Consider the following 25,473-nt stretch of genomic DNA (forward strand, 5'->3'; position numbering starts at 1 on the left):
GTTGGTGGGATGATGTGGTACCACACTCAAAATTGAATGACCTTCATTCACCTAAAATGTCATACAAATAAAATGTGGCCTTTTTTTGACTGCAAAGAAGACTGAATGTTACATTTCTCCGTTGGAATGTTGTGATTAAGTTTCTTCCATTTAAAGGCTTAACTCACTTTAAAATCTGTTAAAGTTCTTAAACAACTTCTGAAGAATAAACAAGAAATCTAGGGTAATGTCATTCAACCACAAGCATGCTCTGTAAAGGGCAATCAATTTGTCAAGTGGCAATGATATCTTCTATTGTTACAGTGTTCAGATAACCCTGAAAGTCTCGTGGAAAAAGCATGTACGGTATCGTGTTATTTAGCCACAAGAGTTGATCATGTTTTGAACACATTATTTTAGACATTTTCTTTTCATAAAAGCATCAATTGCAGAGATAAATGTGTTGTGGTATCAAAGTAAATCTGGTCTGGTGTCACATATAACAACATTCTTAGCTCGATTAAGGCTATGTCATCAGCGTAAAATCAACGTATTAGCATCATAGTGTGAAAATTGTTCATGAATTACCTTAACCCACAGAAGCCAAATGTTATAGGATCATTATTTAATTTCCTCTAAATAAATGGGAGATCCAGGGTCGTATTTGGCTAGTAGCAAGATGGGACGAGTAACAGTGACCAAATTTCAAGCTCGGAAGTTTGAAATTAGTTGGAAACTTGGTAGAAGAATTAAGGAGTAAAGGGTTTAAAGTTTTTAAAAAGTAATCTACGTTTAAAAGCTTCGTCTGAATGTATAATTGATATGCTAGGATAAAGGGTGATACACTTAAACATTCAAATGAGATAACGAGAAAGAAATTAAATTATGTGTTATTAAAATGAGCTAAATTCAATTTAAATTCTAATGATCTAATGATACAGTGCATTACAATCCTAAATATATCCATTACATAAATGTTAAGATCTAGTATGTAGGAAAATTGCTCGATTTGAATATTTTGAAATTGTCCTACTCTGATGTTAGCAATAAATACCACATGGGTCTCTTGGTTTTTTTTTTTTTTTTAAAGTTGATGAAGAAAAGAACAAATTTTAAATTGATCTAAAAAATGTCTTAATGATCAATATACTGATTTAACATTATTAAATTTTTTTAGCATGATTCTTTGGTAATTTTCTAGATCCAGCAGTTTAAGCAAGTGACTCATTAGTTCAACACAGTGTGCTATCTAAATTATAATACAAGCAATCAGACAATTTCTTTCAAAACTGTTTTCCAGCCACATACTCGCTGTCTTAATGAAAACCCAGGTAACTGTCAAATATTTCCATCTGTTTTATTCAACTAACAATTTACCAATGAAATTACAAGACAACTTATATCAGTAACAAAATTTGTAACAAACTTTCAAGTAAAACAATAAGTTAAGTATCAGTCTCAGTTTAGTGCGTATATCTAATTTCAAAATGTAACAGATGTCTCGTCTTGTTACAATAATCTGACTCAAACCAAAATTTCAAATCTTGTCAAATATGCACTTTTAGGGAATGAACTTTTTAAAAATAAGTACAGTATAAATAAACATTGGATATCAATTTTGCTTTTTCTTACAGGGAGACCATAATCTATATTACTTGCATATTTATTAAAACCCAAAACAATAGCTATGTTTTCTATTGGAAATATCTGCCTTACAATATTTTCAATACATGATAATTAGATCATCTGAGTATCATTGTCACATCAAAATGAACCTGATCAATTAATCCAGCCTAATGATATATTATTGCCATTTATAATATCAATGTCCAACGTGTGGAGCGGATGTTTGTCATTATAAGGTTGTATTTATCCTTGAAAGTTTAAAGCACATTTCATTTACAGAAGTTGATTTGTTGACGGACGGCTACAAACAAAAAAACTGAAGTCATAAAAAGATAGTTTCTTCAGAAAATTCTGTTAGCAAAACATTGTGTTATCATGAACAAAATCAACACACAGCTATTCAAATTGTAGCAAAACATTGTGTTATCATGAACAAAATCAACACACAGCTATTCAAATTGTAGCAAAACATTGTGTTATCATGAACAAAATCAACACACAGCTATTCAAATTGTATTTGCACACTGATTGGCAACTCAGATATTAACAAAAATAAATCTGTTATCACACAGTATCAAATAATTATTATTAATATCATTTCGCAAATCACTACCTGACAGGTAAACTTATAAAACATTTAAAACAAAAGCATCTGATTATATCACACTCTATATTTGAAATGAACACATACACACGTAATCTCTACTCCCTTTTAAAAGGAACCATTATGTTTTACAAACATGATTTATAGTCTCCATGATAATAGTGAAGTGTTTGAGAACAAGCAATTTGTGACTCATTGTTGCCAATCTCCAGAGGAGCATCCAAATGAATTGCTTATTCATAAGCATAAACATGTGCAGATGAGTAAATTTCTCAATATTACATACATATATGTATTCTAACCATACACCTTTCATCTCTTACGAGTCCTAAAAGGACGAAAAAGCTGGACAAGATTGTTTAGTTCATTATTTGGCACATAATGCATCTAATACTAAAATTGTACCGGCAGATGCCATTCACTTGCGTGTTTTTTTCAGTTTTTTTTTTTTTTTTTTTTGTTTTTGTAATTTTCAGGGGGGACTGCTGCTGATTTTTATTAGTTCCCGATGTTTGCCTTAAACCTGCATGTTACGTTTCAACTTTTATTCATATCAACTGTGGTATGGTTCACTATATACAGATATTCCTACTTTTTATGAAAACCCAAATATTGAAATATATCACGAGAATAGGACACCTTTTCATCTATATAACTTGATATTGATTTGACCAATTTTGATTTGCCTCCACCGCCTATGTATATAATGTGTCTAATACTGACTTTATCATGTAAGGTGTATCATCTATTTGTGTCTTATATACAATCTTCCAAGATATACCATAATACCAGCTTACAACCTTAACAATTACATGCAGTCCAATGTGAAAGTCATAATAATAGAAATGAAAAAGCAAAATTTAAGCAACCAATGATAAAATGGTAAAAATGTTCTGAACACACCAATGGAAAACTACATGCAAATTAATTATTTCATTCATTATATGCGTTTATCAATTAATCAAGGAAAGCATGTTGGTAGGCAACTGAACGTTTAAGTGTATATGGATATCAGATAGAGAGAACATTCTCTCCTGATGTTTATTTTGGTTACTTAATCACAAAGACACATTTCTGGATATTCAAAACATGTCCATGAACATCAACCGACTGCTAAATTCATAGTCACAGACAGACATTGACATACACATACATCAGCTGGAAAACCCAGATGTCGACGTCTGTTAATGATCTCTACCATAAAATATCCTAACATGACAATATATTTCAAACCTGAAATATAAGTCTGAAACGAATGCAAAATAAAATTTGTATATAATGTTGATATAATATGAATAATTTATTTACTTAAGAAAAATATCACGAAACTGGGACTATAGAATTGATTTTATCATATAAAACGCTAAACTTTGTTAAACTTAAGAACATATGATAATAAACATAAGTATACACATGTATAAAGCAAACTCGTCATTTTATAACAATATGCCCAATGGTTGACTAAGGTGTGTGTATATCAACACAATTTATTTATTACATGAATCCTAATATTGCAACTGAAACACATTTCACAATTCCAAACTAATATCAATAACAGAATGTTATAACATCAAATTAAATCTACGAATTGTATCACAATCTTAGAGAAATTATTAAATTTAATCTTTTTCTTTCAAACAATATAATTTCTTTTTATGTTCAAATGAAATTGTTTTCATTGTGGTTGTGCGCTGTCTTCACATCTTCTATGCTATATTTTACAACCACTCTTATTCAATTAACTGAAGCAACAAGAAAGGAGTAAACAGAAAGTTTACCATCTGATAACGTAAGTGATGCTTTCAAAACATCATACCCATAACAGAATTGTGAATATGAAAAAACAACTTTGTTTTTTTTATTCTGCAACGAGGGAAAGCAATAATGGAATAAAGTCTAACCAAATATCTATGATTTCTTGATCAGCATTATGATGGCAAACGCAACATTGCTTATGTATCCGCATACAAAATAACTAAAACAACAATATTGTGAGACAAATATATATATCTTGACTGCAAATCAGAGCAATATATCGGAATATACAAAATCGATAGTCTCGTCATAACCAAGTAATGTATTCCGCTGTTACCACAACAGTGGTGTGTCGAATAACTATGAGACGGATTTCGTTGTAAGATTCGACTGGAGAGCAGTATTTGACCTCATACACACACCAGCAATATTAGAATGATACCACAGCAATCGTTCGTTATGCATAAAAGAGGAAAAAATAAATTTGTGACGATGCAGATTCGACAGTGATTCTTTTTCCTATGTCACAATTACCATAGTTTTGTTGTAATGAAAATGCACCATTCTTCTTAAACAAGCATATTGAAACAATGCACATTGGAAGGCAATAAAACGGATCTACTGTACTGTATCACGAAAAAATGAAGTTAAATTACCTTTATATCAATTAGAACCTGGAATCTTTGTTGAACATACAATTTTGAAAAATTAAACTTCAAACTGACTAAAAATGAACAGTTACCAAGAAGCTTGGTCATAAACCTAAATGCGGTGAAACTAGGCAAAATGAACACTCATATTCTTTTATTTAGAAATAGATATTGTTCTAAATCAGTTGTTGTGAGCATTTTACGATTTAATCTAATGATTAATGCCCATCATGTATAGAATATAAGTGAACACCTATGTGATAGTATAATCAAACATTCAGCAAAATATAAAAAAAAGATAATTGAGGTTGATGGAGTTCAATAATCTTAAAATGATGCTCTCCACTTGAGCGTTGTCTTTCGTACAATCATTGTAAGAATGGCAAAATAAGTTATGGCTAGTTATCAAACTTTGTCAAAGATAAAATATCAGTAAGCCTTATCCCTGTACACTGACCAGACCCTCTTCACCTGCCTTGGGGCAAGTTTTACACTAAATTATAATGACAATGTATTCGAAGCACATGTCAACATTTTATGAAATATTTGGACACAGTGGGATAAATTTGACTCTTTGTTTTGGGTATTAAATTGTAGAATAAATTGCTCCATCGTTTATAAACTATTGCACAAAATATGAAATTCAATGATTTTGGAAATATTAAGAGTTGAAACGGATGAAATATGTGCGTAATCATCGTTCTTACATGCTGGAACATTGAGATTAGAATTACGATTTTATATTAAACAAGAGGCCTAGCGGCCTTGACGGTCACTTGAGATAAGCAATATTGAATATAAACATTAAAGGATAGTTATCAAGTGTTATGAAACAGGAATTGTGACACTGAAATAACCAACGTTATGCTCAGAAATGCATTCTATTCTATGAAAATTACAATAAGTCTAAAAAAAATTCCTCCTTAAGATGGTTCAATTCCGGGCCCCTGGAGGTCAATCAGGATCAATATGGGCATATCATTAAGCCGTCATCCTTCACTCAAAATTCTAAGCAAGTTTGATATATTTCTAATGAAAATTAAACAAATTATGCTCAAAAATCTAGTTTTCCTATATAAACTATAGTAAACGTTACCCCCTCCCAACCTGGTGCCATGATATTCACAATTTTGGTAAAGCACCCTAAGATGCTTCCACTCATGAAGAGTATTTGATTCTTTCTAACATACCTGGGTCTTGAGAAGAAGGTTTTTGAATTTGGGCCAATTTGACTCATTTTGGCCCAGCCCCTTAGGCTCCTGTGGAGAAGGGACTGTATAATTCACATTTTTTGTTCAGGGAAGGTTTCTGTAAAATTCATTGAAATCGGATCAAGGGTTTTAGAAAAGAAAAAATGTTAAATTGTTTACGGACGCACGACGCCGGATGAAGGTGATTGCACTAGGTCACAATGCCACTTTGTCTCAGGTGATTTAAAAATTGAGTAATTCTGTAAAAGCAATTTTAAAAAGTTAAACTTCCGATATTGTCGACTGCCTTTCATTTAAGCATTCATTCACCTCTTTAAGCAGAGTATCTGCTTCGTAACTTTGTTCGCAGGTGTTAATGTCTAATGTCTCATCGTGTGTGCTTGCTACTTCTTCACCATCATTGAAATCTGAAGACCGATCACCGGTCCTTGGATCGACTTTGTTATCGTTGTTTTGCAGATTACTTTTGATGTAAGACTTATTTTCATTAACATCAGCTCTATCATCCGACAATAAGTTTGCTTCTTCTGAAGTGTAACTAGTCGTTCTTTCAAACTTTTCAACCTTGAGCGTAACATCTATATCATCAGCTATGATATGGCCATTTTTGAAGACGATGTCGTCTGCATTGACAATCTGAAGTTCAGTTGTAGACGGTCCCGTCTTTGTACAGGCACTACTGTATCTTTCAATATCTACTGAAACAAAGAATTTATTTCTTTAAAATAATTCGAAATATTGAATAAATCCTATATGATAGATTGATTGATATGAAGTACTCGATGGCGATAACGTAAAAATGGTGGTATGGCAATATCAAAGCAGACAAGACAAAACAAGTCAGAAGTATACGATAACTAACCTCTTGGCGAAACTCTCTCACGAAGATCCAACATTGAAATTGATGCAAAATTTTCTGCTTCTGTGGCACCCGGATAATTCTAAATGAAGTACACAAAAGGAAATTAATTAAGAAAACGAAATACTATGTTAATGAATTATGTGTGATATGCTCATATATGTAAGGGCATATTTCCTTCTAATATATTGGTCCATGGACTTAATTAGCCATGTCAAATAAAAAATAAAATATTGTTGCTGAATGCTCAATTTTCTTTTCATTTATGAATCTCCTTCACCATTATCTACATCTACATCCTATTTGGATACTATAAAATGAAAACCCCACCATAAAACACGTATCGTTATTAAATCTAAATTCTTAAGCGTTATACATATGAAATGCCAAATAGTGTACGATCACATGTTTTATCAAACAAGCAGGTTGTCGAAGAAGATTTCTGATGAAACGTTGATTAAAGAAGTCAACGAACATGACATTAAAAGCTGATGAAGTTTACCCAGTAAATTCATTTACTACGTCACGTATGTTTAAATTTGGCGCCAGAAATGGAATAGAAAAGTTAAACCGAAAATGCATTCACAACACAAGCATTCCCAGGGCACTTTGTTGAATTCCTAAATACATGCACCTACTCTTCTCAAAATAACAAGAGGCCCATGGGCTTTAACGGTCATCTGACAAAAAGCAAGCCAAACTCTAACAACAGTGAGTCTGCTGTTAAAACAGTGGGCTTTATTCATTTGAAAAACTTGGTAGTCCTTCCTCCCAGCATCCTACAGGCCCAATATCGGCACTCTGAGCCTTTTGGTTAAGAAGAACTGATTTGAAGAGAGTCAAGGTTTCACTTAAACACATTTGGTAACACTTCCTCAAAGCATCCTACAGGCCCAATATCAGCACTCTAATCATTTAGGTTATTGAGAAGTCATTTGCATATTTTAACATATTTAACCCCTGTGACCTTGAAAGTGGGTCAAGGTCATTCATTTGAACAAATTTAGTAGCATGTCATCCCAGCATCCTACAGGTCCATTATCAGCACTCTTGGACTTTCGCTTATTGAAGAGAAGTTGTTTGTATATTTTAACATATTTGACCCCTGTGACCTAGAAAGTGGGTCGAGGTCATTCACTTGAACAAACTTTGTATGGCTCCATGCCAGCATGCTATGGGCCAAGTATTAGCCCCCTAGGCCTTCTAGTATTTGAGAAGAAGTTGAATGAAAAGTTTACAGACGACGCATGGCGGACGACGATGGACGAAGCACGATGGCTATAGGTCATCTCGACCCTTCGGGTCAGATGACCTAAAAATCCTTACAAATCACGGAATCGTCTAATTTTAGCGCTAATATCACATTTTAATGCACCTTGCTAGGCTTTAATTCATAAAGGTAGTTCATTTCTTTATTCCTCGGATCAGTTCAATATGTTGCGAATAAAAAAACGTTTCACGGTTATTATTAAGTAAAGGCATGCGCAAGATTTTAAGTATGTATGTTAACAATCAACAAATTAAGTATTGAATAGTAGTGGATGTGTTCTAAATTGATGTGGGTCAAACACTGAAGGTATTACTGTCAATCTCTGAACGTCTTGGGAGAATTCGATAAAATGGTATAACAATAAGACTAAATTTGAATGTAACTATGATCGAACTGAATAGGTGATTAACCTTTACGAAACGAATGCTCTTTTAATATTTTATGAGCCTAAATATACTAACCTGTTTCACTTTTGGAATTAGGAACATAAGCAGCGAACCTAATATTGGCGTTCCTCCAGCAATGTAGAATGCAAGGTCATAGGAGTGCATTGTATCGTATATCACCCCTGCAATGACACGCGACCTTAATCAAAGACCCTGAGCAAGCATTGAACAATTAAATGGTGTAGAATTAAACTTAATTGAATTGAATCGTAACCTACGTCATAAACGAACATTTACTTTAAGTACAGTTTTCGACTGAATATCTTTAAAATAGTGTCACCTGTAGGACATGTCGTTGAGACATGCAATCCACTTGCTAGATTTTGATAAACTTAAATATTGAGAAGACCTAGATAGTTTGCCGTAACATTGTACTTAAAACTAGACAAAGACTAAAAACCACGTCTTGATCCTATTAAATGACCTGCTACCTGTACAAATAGATAAACGAATTTTCGAATACATTTAAATGAATTGATAATCATGTACATAGCCCTGAGATACCTGGTTTGGGTAAATTAAAACCGTAACTACATACACTTTCAATTGAGACTAATAATATGCCGGATCAATCAGATCAAACAAAAGTACGTGAATGTTACGCTAATACCCTACTCGATCTTTTCGAAAATTCATTTTGTTCAACTAATTTTGAAATGCTACGACAAATTTTTGAAACTACATTACATCGCAATCATTAAGCTTACCAGCTGTTGGTGGTCCAACTACAAAAGGTACAGCAAAGATGCCTAGTAAAAAGCCTATTGCTTGTGATGCTTCTCTATGTCCAACGATGTCGAAGGCAATTGGCCCAAGCAAGCAAACGAAAATTCCGTCACAAAGCCCAAATATTAGGCTTATAGCAACAAGTCCTCCATAGCTACCGGAAAGAGGAATACATACAGTTACCACACCCATGATAAGAAAAGATGCCTGTTGAAGGTAAATGCGGTTGACAAAGGGAAAATCAGCAACTTTGCCAAACACTAACCGTCCAATTCCAGACGTTATTTGTAAAAAAGTTATCAGCAAATTGCCATCTGTGCCAGGAAACCGATCTCTTGTATGTTTTACCTGAAATGCAGTGAAGGACATATCATACTTAGCATTCAAACTAATTGATCGAAAAAAAATTGAAAGAAAATATTAACATGTCAACATAATCATAACCCTTACTCAATTAAATAAAACTAAGGCAAATTATGAAAAAAAAAAAAAGATTAGAAACTGAATTTGTCTCAATGATATCACTATGGCGACCTAAAACTTCTTCATAACCTTTTGAATCCTGTGGTATCAGTTTGTCTGTCAGTTGATGACTTCTTGCACAGAAATCCTAAACATGCAAACAGGCCTTTGGATGTCGAGTCACCTGCTTCATGTAGTAACCACAGGTCGGAGGTTTAGGGATGTTGTTATCCAGAAATGGAAAATTAATAATAGGGAAATTGAACTTATTAAACGTAACAGCCTGGTGGAAAGCTGTCCGCGTTTGTTTCGCTGTGGGAAAAGATCGAGATAAGCGACTGATGCCCTTGATTTCCTTTTCAGGTGAGTTTATACGATGGACGTGGTAAATTAATGTACTATTTAGACATGGTTATCTACAATATGTACTGCTGCTTGATTTCAATACGCGTGTACCGTCATTAAAAACTACATGCACTATTAACATTTTATTGCGCTTTCCCAGACGAACTTTGTCTGCCAGACAGTACATATGGACATCTTCGTCGAGAAACTGGCCTAGATGATATATAATATCGTATACTTAGGGATAGTATGAATAGGTGTATAATCAGTCCAAGGTCAAAAGATTATGAATTTTGACATTTGTTGTAAAACAAATTTAATAAGATAATTAATAAAAAAAACTTGCTACCACAAGCAGTGACAACTTGCTAGGGATTGTTAGCTTACTCGAACCATCTTTCAGGTTCCCTTATAATTGATTTGGGTATATTATAAGTCTGTTTAGACACAAACTCTATAAGCTGCTATCAGAAAAAAAATAGGAACATGAAATGAAATCGTTTCTAGTACTAGAAGAGATAGACCTAGACAGTCGACCTAAGCGTAAACCTGTTATCACTAGTCTACATAAACTGGATATCAACGATTGATAAATACTGAGGGCAAAGTCATTCAACATCTGGAAATTTTCCACAACAATCACCTTCAAAAAAGGTATTTAAGTGTGAAAATCCAGAAATGAAAATGAGCAGAAACAAGAGTGAAAGAAATTCCATAGAGATCTTGGCACCCAATATCTAATGATGCGTATTGATACTATGCACCTTTGAACTTTTCAGCATTGTGTTGACTAGTGAACATTAATAAACATGTGGCTATTTTAAAAAATCCAAGTGGATTATGCGCGGAATTTAAGAAATTCATGAAAAATAGCTAAATAAGAACTTTCACTGCCCATATCGAAGTCTTTTCAAATCAGTCTGAAAACAATATAGCGTGCGATCATTGAGATCGAATAACAAACAAAATACCGACATGTTAACAGGATCTTACATCAATTCGATGTGTAATTAGAGCAAAATATGAAGAAACGAAAGGGACCCTGAAAATGTAAAAGGAGATTTATAAAATATGTTTTGAAAGGTAAAGTCTTCAACGACCATTTTTTGTCTATCCAAGAATGTAAAGTCATGTTCCAAGATGAGAACAAGGTATACAACAACACTTCTATCAAACATGATCGTAGACATATCCTCACACAAGGCAATAGAATATTTCCCAATGAAATAATGTAGAAGATATTTTTTTCAGAAAAATATTGATGTCTACATTTGTTAAGGGGCGGACGACTGAACGTTGCACCAGGTACAAAGTGCGTTTGAAATCATTGCGATACTACTCTAGTAATATCGATAACAAAACGTCAGTGTTCAAGTCCTTTTGCTTTTTTAAAGATCAGTTCCGATAGGGCTAAAGGCATAACTAGAGACAAAAGGAGACCCGCGTTCATTCATTTAGAGAGATCCGTCCATTGTTTCTCTAGAAAAAGTTATAACTACATTTGTTAAAAGGAAGATGACTAAACTACGGATAAGGTACGAAGTACGAATGAACTGTCCCACATCTTATAATAATGAGCTTATTATACATAAAGAGGTTCATAAACTCCATGAATAATCATACACATGTATTCAACACATTGATAATGTCACATGAATCAACATATTTGATACATTTTCATTGTTTTTACATGTATGTAAAAACACATTTGTATCCTCTGAACAGTACATCCATTCATATCGATTTAATAGTGACATAAAGCGCATCGGAAACCCTCGGGAGCATATATCCACCAATATAATGCAACGTCCCCGGACGATATAAAGATACAGAAATGAATAGGCCTAGCATCGTGTACCCTAACCCTAACAAATATAGTGATACGATGCACTGGATATGACAGATAGTGAATTCAACGGTATTGTACAGCCGTTAATTATATCAAGGCCTCATCAATAATACCATGATCAAGAAGCCAATTTCGAAAATAAAAATGTGTCAAGAAGAGAGATATAGGTTACGTCAGGCCAATTCAATAAGTGAATTGTTCGGAATGTTGGGGTTTGACGTCTAACTTACCATTATTTGGTCATTCTAATTCTAAATCAATGGTACATTAATGAATACTGGAATATAAATTTTACTTACACTTGCATTGCTCAGAGAAAATCTCGTTTTCTATAATAAATCATTATTGAATGAAGAAAAATCCATATAAAAAGAATAGAATGAAATTCCTCGACTAAAATGCTGTTGTCAAAACCTCCCAGAATATATGATTTAGTTGAGAATAAAAACACTTTTACTTTGGCCCATTCATTAGATTAATCTATTACGATATTTTAAATTCAAAATGACCTTGGACTGTGTCTCAAACAATTATCAATAGTAATTTTATAATTGTTTGTTTGTCCAGGTCAGGGGACAGAACTTTATCGTTCCACACTGAGGCGGTTAGACAGCGTGGACGAGTTTCGACATATATCTAAATTCATCATAAAAATTCTTTTTCCCCCTTTGACTTTGTTTTTTTTAACACTAAACGTCACATGAATGTAATTAATCAACATTTAAAAAACAAATCTGTAAGAAATACGTACCAAATGTACAAAAGGTACAAAGTAGCCTATTAGCGCAACACCAAGAGAAAGGCACCACACAACGTATGCCTTGTTCCGAAATATTCTGACATTTAAAAACTTTCGTGTCCATGTACAACAATCATTGCAGTGTTCATACACACTTTCTGTTGATAAAGCCATTGCTGCAAGATTGTCTTTTTTAATTAATGGTTTCCAAGTCAGAGCACCAAGGATGAGGATGAAGTAGCAGCCTGCGAGGACAAGAAATGTATATCTGATTTTCAATGCTTCTAACATTTTTGGAAGACCAAGCGACAAAGCTATGGTGAATAAGGCACTACCGAACGCCACCATGCCGTTCACAAGTCCCATGTGTTTTTTGAAATAATGTCCGAGGATCACCAAAGATGGAGAATATGAGAATGCTGCGCCAATGCCAAGGCAAACTCCGTAGGATAAATAAAGAATCTCTAGTTCCGTCACAAAGGCGCTGATAATTAGGCCCGTCATTCCCAACACTGCACCTATCACAGCGATAGGTCGAATTCCGATTCTGTCACTTAGAATACTGGATACAATGCACATCAAAAATGTCACGCCAGTACACACGGAACCAACAAAGGCTGAAAATAGAGTTTTGATCACTATGAGAACATTGAACAATGAAATGAAATAAAAAAGAATGTTAATGACGAAAGTAAGCGTAATGCAACAAGAAGATATCAACACAAATAATTAGCGCGATATAGCGTTTTACCCATAACGTATTACCAACCCGAGCTTCGTCTGTTTGCCTGAAATGTATTGATTTGGGTGTAGATTAGTATATGAAAACATAGGACATTCTTTGCAAACTTGTCGTTGACTAAAATAATAACTAATGTCTTTACATTTTCCCAACAATTGTATCTAGCTTCCAATGTTTTTCCTTTCACACTCAATTTTGAGTTGATATTTTGCTGATTTTTATATCCTTTTCCTTATAATCGGCAAAAATTGTTCAAAAGTGTTCAATGTCGGAGAATATATTTTTATAATATTAATTATATTATGGTATTATATAATGTATGTGACTGTTTGCACACAAAACAACGTTAGTTGATCGGATTAGTCTAGACTATATGATTACAAGAGGTACTGTCTACGTGTCAATAATCATGTATCTCTTTCCTTAGCAAAATACAAAACATGTGTTTGTGGCTGCTATGTGTTATAGCTCAACAACAGTTTTTTTTATCAATACACCTTATCCTTTCAACAGCCACCAGCAACTTGACACTGTCGTCTTAATTGGGAAATCACTGCGTAGGCCATTGACCGCACTAGGTAACCTCGCCAAGCATGTGACAAACCATAATTCAAACAGTAGATTTGGTTAAACGATGATTTTTTTTAATGATTTGTACCGTTGTTGGTGGTACATATGGGGTATAGCAATACCAGAAACATGAGAGAAACAAAACGAAAATGAAACTTTAAATTAAACGTCAAAGACACAACATGAAGATAAAAAAGTCACAGATATAAAATTACTGATATTAATTCAATCTATCAAATACTTATTCAGAGGTCAATGAATTCTTCAGTCGCCAAGTACACTATCAAATACAAACTAACTATGAGACCAGCGAAAAGCCATTGACTAATAAATATGTCAAGATTACAAGTGCAATCACGTCCATTTAGGTGACATGGTCAAGGTCATATGAGGCTACACTATATATTGTGTACACATTTTAAATCAGCACCCAAAGTGAACTACATATTCGCTCAAAACAAAGACAGGTATACAAAGGTCTGTAACGCAGCCTTAAACTTTGTTTTCATTGAATATCTTGATCATGATTGGAATGCGTATTTTGACCTACCTAGATGTGTATATTTATAAATTAACATATTTAGTAAATCAGTAAAATTTTGTGTAAATCATACTTTTATACAAACTTGTAACTAAAACTTATTGATATCATGGATATCTGTTGCAACATATGATTAAAAGTGCGTAGTGGTAGCAAAATCGTTTGTCAACATTGCCAGTATATATAGATTTCAGGTACCACACAAATCGACCGTAATCGCATCTGTCATAGTGACTTGAGTTTCAGTATATGTTGGCTTCATCTTATGTAACTCGGCATTTTTAAAAAGACTGAAAACGATCGAGATATTGTGCATATTACGTAAGGTGTGTTAATTTGAAGAAGTGTAGGACAACTCTTTACTATCGTATGACACTGTTTGATATGGTCACAGTTAGCTTAAATACAATTCCAAGTGAAGAATACAAAATGGATATTCAGAAGACGAGGAAAATTTATGTGTAAACCTTTTTTGACTGCAGTGTAGCATTATCAAAGCTAATATTTATTAACCTGAACTGATTGACAGAAAGTTATTTCATCAATTTTCTTATCGTATCATGTTACAGATTATATCACCAGACAGCTGTGATATCTGATAACGTCAAATACCATTGATTTTGGTTAGGTATATGGGTACACTGAACAGTTTTAAATGAAAATCTGTACCTCATATGAATAAAATATTAATTATATCAGCATATATCTTTTTAATTAAACATAAACCTAAACTAATATCCGTCACAGAATGTACACAAATGAGGAGGCATACACAAGTGTTGATATGTGACACAAACAGCAAACTCAAAAAGCAAACAGAGGACAACTAGAGGACAAAAGTAAAAAAAAGGGTAACGTAAACATATAGATTTATTAACCACAATTTAGCATAATTATCGATGATACTTACATGTTTTCAAAGAAATATTAGGGTCTCCATCTGCATATTCATCCAGCATCACTACATATATGATTCCAAATGTATTGATGACTCCGAACACAGTACCATTGGTGAGCATGGATGTGAAGCACACCACCCATCCCCAACCTCCATCAGGGTGAACGAATTCACCACCCATAGTCTGGCTACTGTTCTTCTTAGCAGCATGATGACTTCCGTTTTCCATGCCGTTCCCGTGAGCGTTTAGAGGTTTCTGGACATCCATATGATCACTCATCGTGATCTAAAATGAAGGTTTTCACTGTGTAAGTTGATTTATATACAGTTAATAATCTTTATCCAGACGTTCAGGTTAGCTGTTAAGTAGGCGTCGGGTGAACTTTTCTCTAATCTTTCACCGCTGTAAATACAAATATATAGATATATACATATATATATATATATATATATATATATATATATATATATATATATGAAGGAACATTCGTGATAAGCTGTATGTGAGAACATCAATGTTAAATAGTAGCTGATTAAGAAAAAAAATTATACAGAAATATAGAACAATTACATGGATGTGGTCGCATGTTGGCTTTGTCAACTATGCAATCCCTAACGTACAATCTGAACTTTGTATTGTTAACTTTGTTCATGTAGGAGTGGGTAAGTGTGAATAACACGAGGTGTGTACGAAGTAAAACTGTCCGATAAAGCGATCAGAACAACGTGTTCATGAGTAGTGAATTAGACAAAGCTATAACATTCAATGTGAATCTCCAATGATTCCATTTGAAACTGTGAACGAATATGTATGTATGATAACAGCAATATAACAGCAATATGACATATATATAGTGTTATATCCCATTGATACTAAAACATTGTAAATTTAAGAAAGCACTTATCAAACCTAAAGTTTAGTTCTGATCGATTCAAATGGGAGGCATGCCACTTTTAACAAATTGGATGCAATTTTGCCTCTCTACCAATAAACATTTATGTCAGTGATTATAAAACCTGAGTGAAATACTATTCGAGAGTCTTCTTCAGACACTTGTTTACCAATACTAGTAATCAAATGCAGCAGCAACACAACTTTGATGGCCTAAGAACCTCACCTCTTCTGTTATAATTTTATGTAATTTATTGTTGAGCCTCTAGTATCCCTCTATAAAAAAATGACTCAAATTATCGTTTCTTTTGACGAGGAGTATCCGCCTATCTTGGATCTTGACAATTTCAAATATAGATATCTTATGTTAACTTTTATGTTGATGCTGTTCACGACAGGGTAGATTCGAAACTTCTTTTTTCAGAAAAGTATCATGCAATCAATAGCCTGAGTAGGCATTCACCGAAAATTACCATTAAGATTATTTAGAATTATATAGTAATCATATGGTGATTGGTCGTAGCATATATGTATTTTCTTTGTACTGTAAAGTCATATATTCATGGAACTCAAATTTCGTGGTTTGCATTAATGTGCGTTTTCGTTTGATTTCGTAAATAAATCTTCCTCAAAAATCCACTAGAACAGCTACTATAATCCGTGTGAATTTGTATCTGTTTTTAACAATTCCTGTGAATATTAATTAAGAGTGACCCGGAGTTCAACGAAAATATATAGCGACAAAAATATTTTACAGTACGTGTGAAAAATGACAGCAATTAAGCGATTAAGAAGGCTTGAAAATGGTGACTATTAAATCATCAGGATTTCATTTCTATTCACATTTTTGTTACTCACACACAAAAAAGTAGCATCTCAGAATTTCAAAACAATTTATTGTTTTCTACAAACAATTGATTTAAGAGAAAAAAACAATACATAAGGGAGTGAAAGCATTTGCGTTACAGTTTGTGATACCCACCATGATGAAAAGGTTAAGAATAACGGTGATCTATATTGTGCCTGCAGACAAGGGATATGATAACCTTATCCTTGCTTGCAGACATAATTACACTTCGTACTTACAAAAAAGACTAGGCTTGATCGCAGAGGAAGGAATACTGTTAAATCACTTCTCTGTATTACAATCGTTCATATTGTCTACTCATGATAAGGATACGAACTTCCCTAGATCCATAAACTTTACAAGAATCTGTATAAACGTTTTATTGTTGGCTCGTTTAGTTGCTAAACTAACTTGATCAAAGCTTCTTTCCACCAATCGTTGTGCTATAAATTCATGGCTTCAGTATTATTGTAAAACTTTCTACTTGAGAAATGGAATGATTGATATATATGTGTGAATTTTAAACAATCCTTTAAACCCTCTCCTGAAGACTTTTCTTTTGAAAGAACATTTAGTTTTTCCACTTCGTTGTCATTTACGAGAGCTTTCTTCACAAAGAAAGGTTAAAAATACGTTGTTAAATTGTTACAATGAATAAAATTCTGGTGAACAATAACTTCGTCAATTTTGGCGGCAAGATCTTCCAATCGACTAACTTTCTAAATGAAAGAAATGATAATTCACCTGCAATATTTCACACCAATTTGGTTGAAATCTACCTAGGCAATAAGGAGGAATAGCAAAATATTCTTATGTTCTCTTTTGGGGCCCGCTTGAAGTCCCTTGGGTGGAATTATATTTCTGAATTTAAGAAATAAGTGTGTGGTTTTAAAGCTAATCTCGACAATTCCCCCTTTTAGCTCCATTACTCAACCCTAGGGCAGAATCATATTTCTGAATTTAACAAATGGTTTCCCTCATCCAATGATGCATCAGACAGAATTTGGTTGTGATGAATTAAAAAAAAAGAAAAAAAAGTTTATGCACAATGCACTATATCTATCACAAGATTTTTCTATGCAATGAAAACATCTTAACAATAATCATGACTTGATTTATGAGTATGTAATTTTGATATACATTGTGTTCACTCCCTCTTAGGTATCACTGACCTACATGTTTTTTTTCTAAATTCACTAAAGACACCACGCGGGTCTCACAAGAGGTATAGCAAACAAGTATTTATTAAGGTCATCTGTTTATGGTGCTTCAGATGTTTACTCAGTCACTTTGAAACCATAAAATGCACACAGTTCTTTAAATGGCAGTGTCCGTCTGAACCAACTGTCCTTAAACCTCAATTATACTTCATTTCTTCGATTAATAACACAAAATTAACAAACTAGAGTCATAATTTGCTTGATTCGCTCATCTGTTCTGCAGCTTAAGAAGACATTGTCAGTTAAGTCCATTTCTGAAAATCTGAAAGCACACTTCCATGACATGTTTCTACACAAATACCATAACCCAAGGCCAATTGATTATTGAGAAGACGTTTAAGATTTTAACACATTTAATCCCTATGATCTTAAACTTGGATTGAAATAATTCATTTGACAAAACTTGAAGGTCCTTCATTCCAACATGATACAAGAACAGTACCATGATCCTTGGCCCTCCTGGTTATTAAAAAGAAGTAGCTGAAATATCTTTGTAACTTTCAATGTCGCGATTGTTCAAGAAGATTCAATTGCAAAAAGATGTCAATTCTTCATCTCATCATCCTACATGCTCAATTATCAGTACTATGGGCTTTTTTGTGGTCGTTTCAAGATTTCAAGACACTTTCCCCATGTCAATGTGGGTCAATGTAAATTTGAAAGCGGGTCGAAGTTATTAATTTGAATAAACTTAGTAGCCCTTCATTCCAGTATTCTATGGGCCAAATATCCAAAGTAAAGGTAAGGAAAAAATTGATGCTGGACGTCGCATCACAGCATACGACACATGCTCTTGGAGGGGGAGCTAATAAAATAAGCACAAAATTAGAAATCTCCAGTCTTCTATAGAATCGAGAGAGAGCTCTTTAGTGTGGGTTTTCCGCAAAAACCAGATTGGTTTCTAAAATGCAAGTCTTCTACAGAAACAGAGTTGCTTCTCTAAGCTTCTCTGTACAGACAAGAATATTTCTCCTAACAAGGATATCCTATACATACAAAAGGAAGACACAAATTAAAAGGTAGCGGTAAAGTAGCTCCCTATCGAAACAAGAGAAGGTTCATGGACACCTTACAGATACATGAGTGGTTTCCCTAATGAATGTATGCTACACTAACATGTGCTGTTTCTCTAACATAGATCCTTAACAAAACAAAAGTGGGTTTCCTACCCTGTGTCCCCAACAAAAAACAAGACTGGTTTCTTAAACGTAGATTGCTTGCAGAAACGAAAATGGTTTCTCTGAGTTCCCTATATATACAAAAATGGTTTCACTAATGTGGGTACCATATACATACAAAGTCTTTTTTCAAATGAAGATCTCTATCAAAACAAGAGTGGGTTCCTTAGTGTGGGTACCCCATAAATTCAAGAGTGATTCTCTAGTGTAAGTCTGCTACAGAACAATAGTGGTGGCACTAATGTGGGTCCCCTACAAAAACATTTCCCCAATGCAAGTCCTCCATACAACCACGAGTGGTTTCTCTAACATGACTACAATTCCAAAACATGAGTTGATTATCTAATTTGGTCTCTCACATTATCCCTACCAGAAACAGCAGTGGTTTCCCCAATGTGGGTAACCTACAGAATCAAGAATTATCTATTTCTATGGAAGGTTTCCAACAACAAAAAAGAACACTTTCTCTATCATGTGTGCCATAAAGAAGTATGAGGTTAGTTTTCTTAGGTTTGTCCCCTACAGCAAACGTTCTAATGTTTCTTCTCTACAGCAACAGCATTGCCTTCTCTTATTTTGGTCCTTTACCAAAAAAGTTGGTTTAAGTATTTCCTCTCATTAAAAAAGGGGTTTCCCCAGAGATACATGTACGAGATTGCCTTCTAAATCGTAAGTCCTCTACAGACACAGAACTTGTTTCTAAATATTCCAGAAAAGTTTCCCTAACGATGACATCCTATACATATGAGAAAAATGACAAAAAACATACAGATTGAAAGGTTGATCTAAATAAGGTCCATGCTGAAACAAGAGTGGTTCCTCTAATGGGGTTATCTTACACATACAAGAGAGATTTTGCTTAATGAGAGTGTGTTATACAATTTGTTTTTAATTGGGGGTTCCCTATACAAACAGCAGCAGTTCTCTAACATGGTCACCTATACAAACAAAAGCAATTCCCTTACTCATTACCCTATGTTCAAACACACACACACACACACACACATACTCAAAAGAATGTTTACTCTACTGTGCTTCCTTAGTAATCCTAAGAAATAGAGTTGTTTCTCAATATACCTTCTGTTTAAGACATATTGGGAAAAAAAGCTCTTGTATCCTATTTCATGACTTAAATGTGGTATAGTATTAAAGAATCCCAAACTGATCCGCTTTGAGCAAGACTTGAGAATTCTGTGATTTTTGGGACTCACTAAACTCTGAGGATCCACAATATCTCTTGGTAATGGGACTCAACAATCTGAGAAATGGTTTTCTGATCTTACCCGAAAAATCCTACAAAAAATATTGATATGTAGCATTTTTTCTATCTACTATTTCTTTAACTTCGACAGTTTTTTTTCTTCAAAGGGATTCATTTTGTGTTATGTGACCATCTTTAGCAGGAGTAACCCCCATAGAAAGGAATGATCTTAACAGTTCCAACTCAATGCACATAATCTGTCCTTCACTCTTTTTTTTTTCAAATCTGTTTTAATTGCAGTATATTAACCATCTATCTAGTCACATGAGTTATTTTATCACTTTTTAAAACAATAGATAAAATGTAAATTAAGATGATATTCAGACTGATAGATTTCAACATTACAATGGTCTCTTTTTCTCTCCTTTCAACTTCATCTCTTAGGCTTCATCACAAAATATCTATAACCAATCCTGTGTACAGGAATTGCAGTTCATTAGAATTGATTAATCCGAAAGTCGTACAAATGATGAGTTGTATCCAGATATAAACATAGGGAAATGCCATATATTAAAACAGTGGAGATTTTCTTTTCTACAATTTTTTTCCCAGTATTACATGTATTGTCAGCCATGCAAATGTGTTCCATTTATTTAAGAAAATTTGATATTTTAAAAAAAATTGATCATCATTCACAAAATTTACTTCCCAACTGGTCATTTTTTTAACAAAACGAGACAAAAAGCTCCTTTCAAAATTAACGAAGAAAAGCTAACAGATATACAAAGGTTATAAACATGTTTCAATCATGTGTGTACTTCAAATAATACTCTGAAGTATCATCATACAGTCAAGTAGTATGACTAATGATCACATTAAATATAAATAAAACTTTAAGACATTGCTTACACTGCAAGTAGTCATCATGAGTCATTATACTGTACTAGACATGACAGAAAACACTTAAAAATAACATCATTTAGCAATATTTATGAATTCAGAATTAATTTGTGCTATAAACTTTGATTATTCCTCTGCTATTGAGGAATTTTTATAAGGTGGTAAATTTGATAAGTTAAATCAGTAGTTAGTGTAACACATTTGCACATTTCACAACAGCAATTAATTAACTGTGACTTCATATATAGTCAACAAATATCTCAAACTAAATATTGCACCAGTCTACATGAACGTTACTGAATTATTGATCTGATGCAGCAGGTACCACATTGATTTGTATTCAACTATATACAAGTATGCACATGTATGTTTCAGTCTAAACAGGTGATATGTCTTCATAATATTAAAACCCTGGATTCTCGTTACCAGAACCATTATAATACATCATTTTTAAGACTTCTGCCATGCTTTTATGTAAATGAGATATATTACACAATATTATGCGACAAGTTAAGTATAAATTGATTCACAATTTCATGTTAAGTTTCATATGTTGTTCCTTGTAAATAATTTATTTTGGCAGTTATCAAAGGGATTTTTTTTTTCATGAATAACTTGTGCTTGAATAGATTCACCCCCCCTCACCCCCCACCCCATTCATTTATGTGCTTTATAACAGCTATCCTTCAACATTATTTTGTCTATAGCTTTTTTAACTTACTATTTTAATAGTAAAGGTTTATAGACCCATCGTCCTCATAAACAAAGAAGCACGGATATTATGCCCAATTTATTTCAAATTAATAGGAATAAGTTTAATAGCATGTCAAATGTGAAATTTTGAAATGTGAATGCACAGTTGCCCAAACCTCTAGTTTTAACACTTATTTACAATCACAATAACACATTACGGTGTATGTCAAATAAGTTCATTTAATAGATAAAGGCTACGTTATCAGAAAGAAGTGTTATTCTAAATTTTCCAAACTAATTCGAACTCAAGCATGTTGCTGCTGCAGATCCTTCTGGAGATGTATATTCATCCAATGACCTCCATTCCTGGGCCTGGCACCTGGGGACTGCAGAGTTCTGTAGTATATACAGACTGAACCTGATTGAATCATGCTTGTCTCCTAATAATTTTTTAAAGAAAGCTCTGTTCCACATTGATTTTCTATAACCCAATATTGTAGTATGATAAAGTGTGCCCATGGTAAAGTGACCCATGGTTCATTTCACCATTATGGTGAAAATGTTAAATGCTCCCCCCAAGACCCAACCCCCATGGTAATGTGAAGTTTCTTTATATTTATTTTCAATTGACGTTTCCTCGCTTGTTATTTTTATCTGTTTACATAATTATTTTCCTCTATAAATAATAAAACAGATAAAAATAACAAGGGTGGGGACATAATAATAGTAATACTTGATAATTCTTTATTTTTAAAGACGGGTAAGGAGTCAATCACAACAAACTTTATTAAAGTTTAACATTTTAACTACACACTAACTGGTGACACTTGAAATTTGTTGCAACAATAAAGTTTAACTACACTAACAAAAAATATGTCTAGGGTGGGAAATTACTTGGTGGGGCAGAGGACTTCACTTTACAATGGGTATTTTTTCTTATATGTGTGTTTAAATAAATGTATCAGGGTAATTTGAAAAAAAAGATGGTGAAAAAAATAGTGACATAATTACTGATTATAGTATTTTGACCAAAGTTCATTTCACCATGCTTCACAATACCATGCTACATCTAATGGAAATTTCCATTATTATGATACAGAGGAACAAAATAGTTAACAGTTATTTATCTGCCACATCTTTGTCATGTGTCTGGAAATATCTACCATGAGTCTTATCGCACAAATTAGATGCATCTTTCTTGAAATAAACTTAATAAAATATGTGGAAGAAATATTTTTCTGTATAACAGAAATAGCAATCAAAATTGGGGCCTAGTGTTACATGCATGGATATCATAAAATGTTGATATGGCCACTAGTCTAGATGTAACTTTCAAGGTGCATTTTTGACAATGTTATAAAATCTTATCTATTGATTATTAGATATTGAAATAAATTTGACTTTCAAATCTAGTGTTATATCATCATACAAAGTGTTAAAGAAATGGAATTAACCAACAATTTCTCAAAATTCTAATCTACTGGTAATTTTATCTAGTACTCATATGCACTTACACAATAAGTTTATACTGTACTTTTATGACTAAATATTTCCTGACATTACATCGAAATTCATCTAACATGTTGGTCAAATCACGAACCTGTTTTATTTAGGGATAACATAACATATAAACGGTGATAATCTTTTACCTTATACTCCTGTACAATACTGGTATGTCTCCTACACAATGAAGTTACCGTCAGGCGAACAGGTGTAATTTGTATCTTAAAAGCGGTTCAACTTACCGTGTCAGCTGATTGTCAACGTATCAAGTGAAATAGTTACAAAAACATAGACAGTAAATGTAACCCGACACAGTTCCATCTGTATATTTCACGTACCCGCGTTTGTAAATATTATCTAGATTTGTATGAGCTAGGCCTAGATACCGCTGGTTGGGAAGGCGAAGGTCACGCTGCGATCAGCTGATCGTTGGTGTATTAGCTATTCACATCCCACTCTTACAGCATAACCACTTTCACGAGAAAGCCCAGTAGGCTAGGACTATCCACCATTGTTATTGGCATTGCCGTACCTAATCATATTTTTTTACTATGATAAGTAGGATTTTAACACACACTCCATGCTATATATCCATACTGAGGTAATGCCAACAATTATATTCCACAGTTCAAGATGCACTGACAGCGATCCCAGCAGCAGCAGAAGATATTTTGGTTTACTCGTTTATCGGAACAGGAAATCATGTGAAAGAAACGGAACGCATTCGTTTGTGTGGAAAGATGGATTCGCGTCAAAAGAGCCGTTTTGAAACCGGTTATGACTAATCATTGATGCTCTGAATGCTAAAAAGTCAAAGATCGATTACGACCTGATATGAGTCAAAGATCGATTACTAGTGACCTGTCATAATCGATCTCTGACTGATTAGTATATTAAGCATTCAACGAGTAATCTCGTTATAATCATTGTAACAAATATACAAGCTTATGTATTCTGAGCCAGAAAAGATTACGGCATTAACGGAGTTCATCGTGCTGTCTTTAGCATTTGTTATACCGTAGAGATTTGACTATCGAACTACAGAGATTTTGGTTTGTCTTTACTCAGGATAAAATGTAATTCCAATATTTAAAAAAAAATCTTTCTCAAAGTATCTAAATCTATGCATGATGACGCAAATTGGCCATAATCTTAAAATACCCTTAAAGTTACCAGATGTGGTAATTTTCATGCCTGTCTCAGTACAAGTGATATTGTAATACACATATTTTTGAAACCCTGTTTGTAAGACGAGGCGGAAATATTTGGTTTCTCGCTACTTCAATCGATTGGGGAACTCCATCCATCTATGCACTTTCAACGACAACAGGCAATTATCATTATACCGAATATATTTGTATGATTAGAATAGATTTCTATAATTACGTATGATATCAACTAGTTATGAATAAACATATTTACATTTAAGAGCTTGCTTGTTAGTGCATGCTACGGTCACGGTCTGATAAACAGGTATATCTTTATATTATTGCACTTTATTATGAAACGGATAGAGTACATACTATCATTATAGGTTTCACAACAGCGCACAGTATACGTTATATAGAGAGAAAATCAATGAAGCAATACTTAACAACACTCGATACATGTGTAACGTGTACAGCAAATACATAGGTAACACGTCCTAACTTTGCCTGAAGTTTACTCATTGTGATGTAGCCAAACCTTTGGTCGAATGATTTCCGAAGTTCAAACTTACAAAATATTTCCCCCAATTCTATAGACTTTGGTCCTCTTCTCTGGACT

General features: G+C 33.5%; 1 protein-coding gene across 3 annotated transcripts; it reads right to left on the reverse strand.

The window, feature by feature from the left end:
• Positions 1-1,319: 1,319 nt before the first annotated feature.
• On the reverse strand, positions 1,320-24,324 carry LOC132548636 (monocarboxylate transporter 10-like). Of its 3 annotated transcripts, none has more exons than XM_060212510.1 (7): positions 24,045-24,324; positions 15,285-15,675; positions 12,534-13,138; positions 9,108-9,474; positions 8,416-8,522; positions 6,688-6,766; positions 1,320-6,523 (listed from the first exon to the last, which is right to left on the reverse strand). In XM_060212510.1, exons 2-7 carry the CDS (start codon positions 15,550-15,552, stop codon positions 6,087-6,089), a joined length of 1,863 nt encoding a protein of 620 aa, XP_060068493.1. In that variant the 5' UTR covers positions 15,553-15,675; positions 24,045-24,324; the 3' UTR covers positions 1,320-6,086. The 3 variants fall into 3 exon arrangements, with proteins under 3 accessions (XP_060068493.1, XP_060068494.1, XP_060068492.1); XM_060212511.1 differs by having other exon boundaries at positions 1,320-6,520; positions 23,949-24,324; XM_060212509.1 differs by having other exon boundaries at positions 23,949-24,324.
• Positions 24,325-25,473: the final 1,149 nt, after the last annotated feature.

The sequence above is a fragment of the Ylistrum balloti genome, unplaced genomic scaffold, assembly GCF_031769215.1.
Source record: "Ylistrum balloti isolate Yb309-2 unplaced genomic scaffold, AGI_CSIRO_Ybal_v1 Utg370022, whole genome shotgun sequence".
Classification (NCBI taxonomy): Eukaryota; Metazoa; Mollusca; class Bivalvia; order Pectinida; family Pectinidae; genus Ylistrum; species Ylistrum balloti.